Below are 10,217 nucleotides of genomic sequence, written 5' to 3' on the forward strand. Positions count from 1 at the left end.
TCGTACGAGTACAATCAGATTGATTGGCTTGAGATTGATATCTCCGATAGGCAAGATATGAAAAGTAATCACAAACATCTTCGTCTCATTGTTTGTGATTCCGCAACATCTTGTTTCGCTACCATACGATTAAGATTGTTGTGAGGTTATTGGTAACTCTAGGCTGTTCTTCGGGAATATAAGATTGAATTATCAATTGGTTCCTGTTCACCTTGATTATTATCAAAAGACGGAACAAAACCTTTTAGGGTTTATGATGTGTTTTCAAAGTTGTTGTAGTAATAAGATTCGTTCAAGACTTGTGAAAGAAGATTTTAGACTTAATTTTAAATAAAAATATAGGAAACTTAAATAAAAGTGATATGAAAAATATGGAGAAGACTGGGGCTATGGATTCCACTAATTACCAATATCAAAGTGATTTTATATTCTCTAATTATAATTATGCAAATCCTTCATTCAAATTGATTCTAAATATTGCAAAAGTTGATTTTTTTAGAAATAACAATTGTAAATCGAAAGTATGGGACATCGAAACCCTAGGATAGCATGCTCCATCAATTGAAATAACAAATGTTTAACAAAAACATTTTTTTCGTTTTATTTATCAAGGCAAATAATCATATAATAATTGCATAAATTAAATAAAATAGAGATTACCACATTTTATTGGCGAAATAGCTTCCTCCGTCGTCCCAGAGGATGGGTTTAGCTCATCCTTGTATAAACTTGCTCAAAGTATTGATTCATGCTCAAAATTTGTTTACAAAGATGAAATGGAGAGAAAATAATGAAAAATTGGGTGTTTGCAACGTTTATAATTGTTGCAAAACATTGTTACAAAGAACGATAGAAAAGAACTGTTGTTGTATCTCTGCGACTCTCGTGTGTCTGTCGTTGTCACTGTTGATAAACGACTGCCTCTGGTGGTCTTTTGTTCTTCGTGTTCTTCCTAGCAGAAACAGAAAAGTTTTCTCTGCAACACGATCAATCTCCTCTGTTGTTACTCTGACTCTCCCAAACTCTCCAGACCGCTTCTATGTGATCCTAGGAACCTATTTATACCTAGTAGCACCAAGAAATCTCGCTATAACTCAAGATAATTCTCTCTTAACTCGGCCTTGATGAAAAATATTCTGGGAATATTTTCTTCCCTGATTTAGCTTCTCACGCTGTTTCCCCACGCCAAATTACTCTCAACGCATCCAGTCATTGTCCAGAAGTGTTCCAACATCAGCAGCCACGCGAAAATCTCTTGGTCACTCAATCAGGACTCGGAATGTAAAACCAACCCGTGATGCTCTGATTTCATATCTTGGGTTATCTAGCCAAATTTGATCGAAACAAACACCCATACCAGCTCTGTTAGGACATATCACAACTACCCATGAAGTTTCAGCGATTAAATCGCACAAAAACTCCTCCAAAATGCGATCGAAAAATCTGCAGTGAAGTGAATATTTTTTCCCGCCATTTTTTATTTTTGAAATGTTGAAAATTAAGTGTCCCTATCCTTTTCTGAGGTGCGAATAGCATATGGGTGCTGAGGATAAATTTGGGTGCTGAGGATGAATTTGGACTACGCATAACCTTGGGTGTCCCCTAGCCAAATCTGTGGTCCGTATAGCAAATGTCCTCCAGGGATCCAAATAGCACTTTTGGAGCAACTTTTTCCACACAAGTGTATTTCTCCAAAAACACCTACACAAACATAAAAACACCATAATAAGTACAAAATCAAGCACTAGAAATACAGACACTGAGGACAATTCAAACACAAAAATGTGTCTATCAGTTTATCTGTGGGAGACAGATTGATCCTTTGATAGACTTGTCTGTGTGAGACAGATTTGTTTATTGTCAAGTCTTCGACTTTGGGTTGTAGCAACTCTTAGTTTTGGGTGAGATCAACTAAGGGAATCAAGTGCGCAGTATCCTGTTGGGATCAGAGGCGTAGGGAGTACAACTGTACCTTGGATCAGTGGGAGACCGATTGGGGTTCAACTACAGTCCAGTCCGAAGTTAGATTGGAGTAGGCTAGTTTCTTTAGCGGCTTAATACAGTGTGTGTTCAATCTGGACTAAGTCCCGGGGTTTTTATGCATTTGCGGTTTCCTCGTTAACAAAATTTCTGGTGTCTGTGTTATTTCTATTTCCGCATTATATTGTTTTATCTTTATAATTGAAATAATACAGGTTGTGCGTTTAGATCATCAATTAGAATAATCCAACCTTTGGTTGTTGATTGTCATTGATTGATCCTTGGATATTGGTCTTTGGTACCATCCAAGTTGTTCCTCGTGCTTGATTAAAGACTCGCTGGTTTCTATTAGCTCGAGTAAATCAAAACAAGAGAGAGATATTAACTCCTTGAGTTACTTTTACCTAGATTGAGTCTGACTGTCTAGTTGATTCTCTAAAAAGTATTTCGTAGTTAGTCCCTACAGAAGGAAGATGAAGAAGATGAAGTTGTTGAAGATGAGGATATGCCGGTAGGTATGTATCATGGGCCATTGTGGTATCCCGGTGGTTATGTTATATACGATCCTAGGCGAGTACTCCGTCAATTAGGAGGCGTCCAAAAGGTTCATCTTGGGAACCAAAGTATGATCCTGATCCCACCGTTGAGTTTTGGAATAATTTAGACAATCACACATTAGATGCGTCCAAGTTAACACCTTTACTTGATGATCCATGTGAAGAGGATCCGGGCTATATGGATTGGTATAACCAAATTTCTCATCCCTTCATTATCAATAAGAAAAGGCAAAAGATAGCTGATAAGGGGAAGGCGAAGCCAATCAAGATCACCAACAAGTCTACTTCCGAAGATGTAGTCAAGGCTTTCAAGATTATGGTAAGAATGACTTCACTTTATACTATTTTCATATATTAGTTATGGTAAAAATGTCTTCAACCTCATGGTTATAAGTTGTTGACAAATGAAAAAATAGGTTGCCGCGGGTAGGGAGATGTTGAAAAAAATGAAGGCCAAACTTGGTTGCAAAACACCAATGACCGTGGAAGAACAAAAATACCTCATCAACAAGTGTGATGCAATCATCAACAAAGGACAAAGACCCGAGGAACCCGAACAAAGGCCTACCACTAAGAGGTATCGACAAGTTGGTGAAGGTACAAGCCAAGGTGGTGCTACCGTCCAACCCGGTAATGATGCGTCGGAAGATGAAGACCAAGGTGGAAGAAGAGGTGGTCGTGCAACTAAGAAGAGGGGTCGTGGTTAAATGCCCTTTTATGTACACTTTTATGGTACACTTTTTCTTAAGTTTTAAGTACACTTTTATGGTATTGCAAACACCTTTGCTTTTAGGTGCTGAACTTTGTTTTTAATGGTGCTGGGATTGGGTTATGGACACCTTCAATTTCATGTTTTAATGAATAGCTTAACAGTTATGCGCCGAATTTATAGAGTTCGGCTTATCCTCTAATGTTAGTTACGCGCCGAATCATTTGTCCTTCAGGTTCGGCTTTTTCTATAATTTTAGTTATAAGTCGAGCCTTAAAAATCATTATTGGTGTAATCCAGTATTGGTGTTCCTCAAGCACGATCAGGTTGATGTTCCTCAATTTCATGTTTTAGTGATCCTTGGTATCCTCGTGAATTATGTCTACTGGATCAGGTTGATTTTCCATGGGTCCAAGCACGATCTACAAAGAATATCACAAGGTTAAACACTAGAAAGGGAATATAATAACAAGGTTCGACGCATTCGATAATCACATTATGTGCCGAACTAAAAATATTTACAGGTTTCGGCTTATACGATATCCTCAATATGTGCCGAACCACGAATAATATTTTAACCCAAAAATTAACAAATTCATGTTCGGCTCAGACGATAATCATATTATGTGCCGAACCTTGAACATAAGAGGTTTCGGATTATACGATATCCTCAATATGTGCCGAACCACGAACAATATTTTAACCCAAAAATTAACAAATTCATGTTCGGCTCATACGATAATCATATTATGTGCCGAACCTTGAACATAAGAGGTTTCGGCTGATACGATATTCTCCATATGTGCCGAACCAGTAACAATATTTCAACCCAGAAATTAAAGAATTATGTTCGGCACATACGATGTTGGATATGTAAGCCGAATTAGTAATGATTCTATTCCGGGACATTCAGGATGTTGTTCGGCTTACTATGAAACTTTCATATAAGCCTAACTAGTGTCTAGCAAAAGGGTTGGAATTGGAAATTATAGGTTCGACACATGCAGTAAACAGATTCAGTAAGCCGAACCGTTCATCAATTGGTAGATTCGGCTCATAGATGTGAGCCGAACCTCAACCTGTTTCGCCGAACCTCAACCTGTTTCGCCGAACCATGATTCAAAAAAACCTAACTTTTGATAATTGAGAGCTATAGAAGTGAGATTAAGTATATGATATAAGTGTACCTGTGTATTAGAAGCATTGGGTTCCTCATCAATGTATTCATCATCAGGATTTGGCTAATAAAAATCATCATCTTGAGTTTGTGTTTGAGTTTGAGCTTGAGTTTGAGTGGGTGTAAAATCATTCTCATAATCTAAGAAATCAGCCATTTCTGGATCATTGTTGTAGTTGATATGTATTTTCCTAGGTTTTTTAGATGAATGATGACCCTCCTCATCCTCCATTGAATCAAGAATTAGAATTTTTTCACTTTCTCAAATTTTTCCTCAAATTTTTCATCTAAACAACTCTTATAATTCTGAAAATTATTTTAATCACTAAACAAAATATTTAATCACTAATCAAGATTATTAACACTAATACGTAAAGGGCAGATTTGCCATTAAAAAAAATTTGGGTTAAGGGGTTATCTGATTTTTCTATTTCACAACCTTTTTTGTCTTCATTCAGTATGCCTTGGAAGATTTTGGTATGCCCAAAATCATAGTTCAAAAATAAAGTGGGAGAATACAAGAGGATATCAAGCACTTCCGGCCCAAAAATATCGTTTGTAATTATACGCCAGCGTGGAGATGTGAAAGGAGTATTTACTACTGCTGCTGCTGCTATTGAGAAAATTAGAGTCAAAGAACCTAAATTGCATTGGCCTTCTCAGATATGGAAACCTTTTTTGCATCCTGGAATTGCTAGCAACATTTGGAAGATTCAGCAAGGTGTTTATACAGATGATGAAAAGTTGGTGGATAAAGGCTACTCATTAGCTTCAAAATGATGTATTTGTCAACAAGATCAAGATAGTATGAAGCACATTCTGTGGCAGTGCAGCTTCAGTACTAATATCTGGCAATGGTTAGTGCAAACTTTTAACTTTCAAGTACCTTTTTCACTGTCTGATATTTTACATTTTGCAAAGCATAAAAGTACTTTTGTTAAACAAGTTTGGATGATAGCTTTCTGTGCCATATTGAGGGAATTGTGGTTTCAGAAGAATAAAGTGACTCATGAAGGTATTTCTCCAAATCTGGAGTGTTTTAAAAGAAGAATACTGAGTCTGGTGTTTTATGGAGGTTATACAATAACTGGTGCAAAATGGAGGACAGAGTATGATTCATATATACTTCACTATTTCATGCTAGAGCAGAGAAACATAAAAATTCTGATCTAAAGGAATATCAATGGAGTAATCCACAATTGGGTTATCTACTGTTCTTTTGTGATGGTGTTGCTTTAGGTGATCCTGGAGCAGCAGTGTATGGTGTTATTGCTAGAGATTGTCAAGGTCAGGTCATTGGCACTATTTCTGGAGGTGTTGGTAATGTTACAGGCTTCATTGCAAAACTCTTGTCAATTATTTGTGCAACAAAATTGACAATAAAAATGCAGTGTAGTAAGACAATCATTAGAGCATCTGACAAGTCAGTAATTGAAAATTTCAAGTAGGAAATAATTCCTTGGTATCTGAGAGATAGATGGCTACATTCAACCTGCAATATATATGATATCCAGTATGAGGTCTGCTGTAAAGAAATCAATTTCTCTGCTACAAAACTAGCCAGGCATGGGACTGAATTATCTCAACAAGTCACTATCATACATAATGGAATGCCTTCTTGTTTATCTCAAGTAGAAATGCCACACACTTGACACTACATACTACGGAGCTTGTTAGTAAAAACAGATAGATTTTAGAGTATAAGAAGAGTTAGTCTTGGATTTTAGAGTTTACTTATTGGGCTCTGACATTTTTGGGCCTTTTCCTTTATAGCTTTAGCTTTTTCCCTTGTTGGGTCTGTTCTGTAATAATGGATCAGTCATGTATTACGGTGTTTTAGCTTTTCTAATAATAAAAATTTGTGATTCAAAAATAAAAAATAAAAAATAAAGTGGGAGAATACAAGAGGATATCAAGCACTTCCGGCCCAAAAATATCGTTTGTAATTATACGCCAGCGTCTCACGTGAGAATCAGTTTTGATTTATTATCTTTTGGCCATAGAATCAAGTTTTCGCGAAAACCCCAAAAACACTCTCCTCTGGAAAAATCAAAAAAAAAAAATGAGTAGAGAAGGAGAAAGAGATCACGATGATGATAGATATAGAAATAGAGATTACTCAAGAAGACGAGATTCAAGGCTCTCATCGAAAGTAGAAGTTCCCGAAGACCGCTATCATCGTCGCGATAAAGATTCAGGTAGGTCTCCATCTTCTTATTATCATCGTCATAGGGAAAATCGTCAAAATTATCGTAGTCCTAGTCGTAGTCGGAGTCCAGTTCAAAGAACAAGAAAATCTTATCATGAATCTGACCGTAGTAACAATCGACGTGATAGATCTGATTCGGAGGAATACAGAAACCCTAGAGGAAGTCCTGTTTATGAAAACCTAAAGCTAGGTAATCATCAGAATGATAATTATAAACGTAATCACCAGCGCGATGGATTTGTTGCGCCGTTTCTTGATAGAGATACGAGAAGTGGAAAATCACCTGATTCTGATACCGATGAGGAATTGAAAGGTTTGAATTATAGTGAGTATAGAAGACTTAAGAGACACAAATTAAGGAAAAAGATGAAGAATTGTATATGGAATATATCTCGTAGTCCTTCTCCAAGGTCAGATAGAGAGGAATTTGAACCGGTAGCTGAAGTCAAGGAAATTGAGAATTTGGTTGATGGTGGAAATTTGAGAAATGGGGTTGAAGGAAGGGGGAGATCTGAGTCTGATGATGATTCAGGGAAGAGTTCGTCGGATACAGAGTCTGAGACAGATTCTGACTCGGATAAGGGTAAGTCGCGGAGAAAGAAGGGAAGAAGAAGAAGAAAAGATAGGAGGAGTAGAAGTAGTAAGTCTTCGAGGGCCAAGAAGAAAGGAAGTAGGAAACCTGTTACTGATTCTGAGTCCAGTGAGGATGTGAGCGAGTCTGAGAGTTCTGATTATTCTAGTGATGTGGATAGGAAAAGTAGGAAGAAGTCGAAGAGCAGACGGGGTGGGTACGGAAAGAAAAATAATAAGGGAAGTAGTAGGAAATCAAGAAGAGCACATAGGAAGAGGAAGGATAGTGAGTCTGAGGAAAGCAAGAGTGAGGAGAGCGGAAGTGAAAAATCTGATTCAAGCCCAATTTCTGATCAAGGAAAAGCTGCAAAGAAGAAACATTCTACTTCGCTTTCTCGTTTGAAGAAGAGCAAGAGAAAGAGAGATTCTGAATCGGAAACTGGGAGTTCGGCTAAGAGTGCTTCTGACAGAGAGGTTGATACCAAAATCATTCCTGAAATAGATAGTTCACTGAAAGATGAGAATGCTAGTGAGATGCTCGTATTTAAAGAATCACAAAAGAGAACTGCTGTTGTTGATGATGCTCCTGTTGGACCAATGCCTTTGCCGAAACCTGAAGGGCATATTAGCTACGGAGGTGCACTCAGGCCTGGTGAAGGTGATGCTATTGCTCAGTTCGTGCAGCAGGGGAAGCGTATCCCTCGTAGAGGAGAAGTGGGCCTTTCAGCTGATGAGATTTCAAAATTCGAGAGTCTTGGATATGTGATGAGTGGTAGTAGGCATCAAAGAATGAATGCCATTCGTATACGAAAGGAAAACCAAGTTTACAGTGCGGAGGACAAACGTGCGTTGGCTATGTTCAATTACGAGGAGAAAGCAAAGCGTGAGCAGACAGTAATGGCTAATCTGCAACGGTTGGTGCAACGCCACATTGGGGAGGATGTAGGTCCAACTCACGATCCATTTGGGGGAAAAGCCTCTGATGCAGCTGAGACGTGATGTTCCTGAATGAGAGTATGTTGAATTGTTTTACTGTATGCTTCATGTAGTTCAGTTCTTTATATTATGGATTTGTTTTTGTTTTACATGTTTCAAATTTCTGAACATCGTAGCAACTAGAATTTTTACATCGGATTTTGGGAGTGCTGACTTGTTGCGTTTTGTTTTGTGATTTTGTTAATTCTCTAGGTCTCTACTTAGATGTGTTCTTAAAGTATTAACAATATACTGTTTGGTACATACATTGGCATTAGTGTATCGGGGGCAGGGGTGATATCTGAACCTATTTGAACCTATTAGGTATTATGTTCTATAGTTTCTCCTTATTGCAGCACATCTTGATTAATATGTATATTGCAGCACATCTTGATTAATATGTATCTTGCTGTATAGACATCCTTTTTGGTTAGAGAATGTGAATTTTAAAAAAAAATTGTCACATTTATGAGTTTGGTAATGTTCGCGTTTTATCAACCACCAGCTAAAAGTAATTTTCCTTCCTAAGAGACAGTATTTAAGGTTTGTGCTCCACTTGGTATGTTCGTATCTTCTGGTTAGGAAGGGTTTATATCTATTCCTGTTTAAGTAGTACTAGTATGTCCAGATGGATGTCTTTGTTCTCATTGAATATATCAAACCTCTAAACCTCTAGCAATAGGTTCTCTTTTCTTCGAATTCAATGCATATATCTTTATACAGTGGCAACTCTTTGATATTTGTATCATTCTTGAATGTGAATACTCAGTTCTCAATATCTTCAGTAATCACTTCTGGATTTTCAGTGTTAAAATTTTCTTGTTTGAATTTGTAGTTGTGTGACAGTATGTTTGTGTTGGTATCTGATTTTATTTACGACTTTTTGGACATCCACTAAATACCTTCACTTTAGATCTCCTAACCACAGTAAATAACATGGCTGAATGAGTTTTGGTTTAACACCCAAAGTTTACCACCTAACCTAGCTTATGACGAGAACTATATAGCTTGGCTGGATTAGATAGATGCCAAGCTAATCACTAGCAGCCTCAAATAGAACAAAAACACCAGTTTTAATTGTACTTGTAAATGTTTGAAATTCATATAGGATTGTTGCATAAGACTTTTTGTTGTTCAAGCATACATGCTCCCTAGCATAAATTTTTTGAATCAACTGGTGCATCATGCATAAGCATTGAGGTTCAGCTAGAGTACATAGAAATTTTGGCAAATCTATCTGCAGCCATATTATTAGACTTAGAAGTAAAGAAATTATCAGCAGTGAGCCTGTGACACAGAATTAATCAGTTGGCATTCCTTTCTGTCTGCAGCAGGCATGTGAGATAGGCAGCATATTGTTTTGTCTAAACGTCAAATAATTTGGGTCGTCGCGTACTAAAAGTATATGATTCTGCTCTTTTTACAAATTGCTTCAGATTTGATAAAGGATATGTTCCTCAGAACTGTTATTTTCTGGACTTTTTGCTCAGTCATTTATAACTTCATCACAATGTACTATCAAAACATTCCTTCACATCTAAGTTGCTAAAACAAGCATAACATAATGTTGAGGTTGTAGATCCTACTTTCCTACTCTGGATACCCTTTATAGGAAACCAACACATGTATAGGCTTGTAGGTGTTATGGCGGCAAATACACGAATGTTGCTACCACTTTCTTATAATTCCGCTCAGTTTCTTTTGAAGGATAATGTTTCCGCCCCCACACCTCTGGTTGAAAACTGTGGGAGAAAGATTTGAAATCTAGATATCTTACAAAGAATTTAACTTTTTGTATAGAATTACATGCATAATATATTCTCCCAATGATGGCAAAAATCTCATATTGGATAGCAGCGTTCCCCGTGATGCATAATATAACCAGAATAGCGAGAGTTTGGCCCATATTCTCTATGAGTGTCCTTGTAGTAAGGTAATTTGAATTGGTTTAGTTGGGAGAAGGGGAGAGTATATCGGTTGAGAGTTGGATAGGCTCTAATGATTCGAGCATCCTAGGAGTTCCCCTGGGAGAAACAAATT

The 10,217-nt window shown here is 37.3% G+C and overlaps 1 protein-coding gene across 3 annotated transcripts; it reads left to right on the forward strand.

Moving 5' to 3' along the window:
* Positions 1-6,410: 6,410 nt before the first annotated feature.
* On the forward strand, positions 6,411-9,755 carry LOC113350094 (NKAP family protein-like). Of its 3 annotated transcripts, none has more exons than XM_026594172.1 (2): positions 6,411-8,216; positions 9,509-9,755. In XM_026594172.1, the coding sequence occupies exon 1, from the start codon at positions 6,486-6,488 to the stop codon at positions 8,199-8,201; it is 1,716 nt and encodes a 571-aa protein (XP_026449957.1). In that variant the 5' UTR covers positions 6,411-6,485; the 3' UTR covers positions 8,202-8,216; positions 9,509-9,755. The 3 variants fall into 3 exon arrangements, with proteins under 3 accessions (XP_026449957.1, XP_026449958.1, XP_026449956.1); XM_026594173.1 differs by having other exon boundaries at positions 9,512-9,530; XM_026594171.1 differs by lacking the exon at positions 9,509-9,755 and adding an exon at positions 8,391-8,593.
* The last annotated feature ends 462 nt before the right edge of the window (positions 9,756-10,217 follow it).

The sequence above is a fragment of the Papaver somniferum genome, chromosome 2 (genome assembly GCF_003573695.1).
Source record: "Papaver somniferum cultivar HN1 chromosome 2, ASM357369v1, whole genome shotgun sequence".
Taxonomy (NCBI): domain Eukaryota; kingdom Viridiplantae; phylum Streptophyta; class Magnoliopsida; order Ranunculales; family Papaveraceae; genus Papaver; species Papaver somniferum.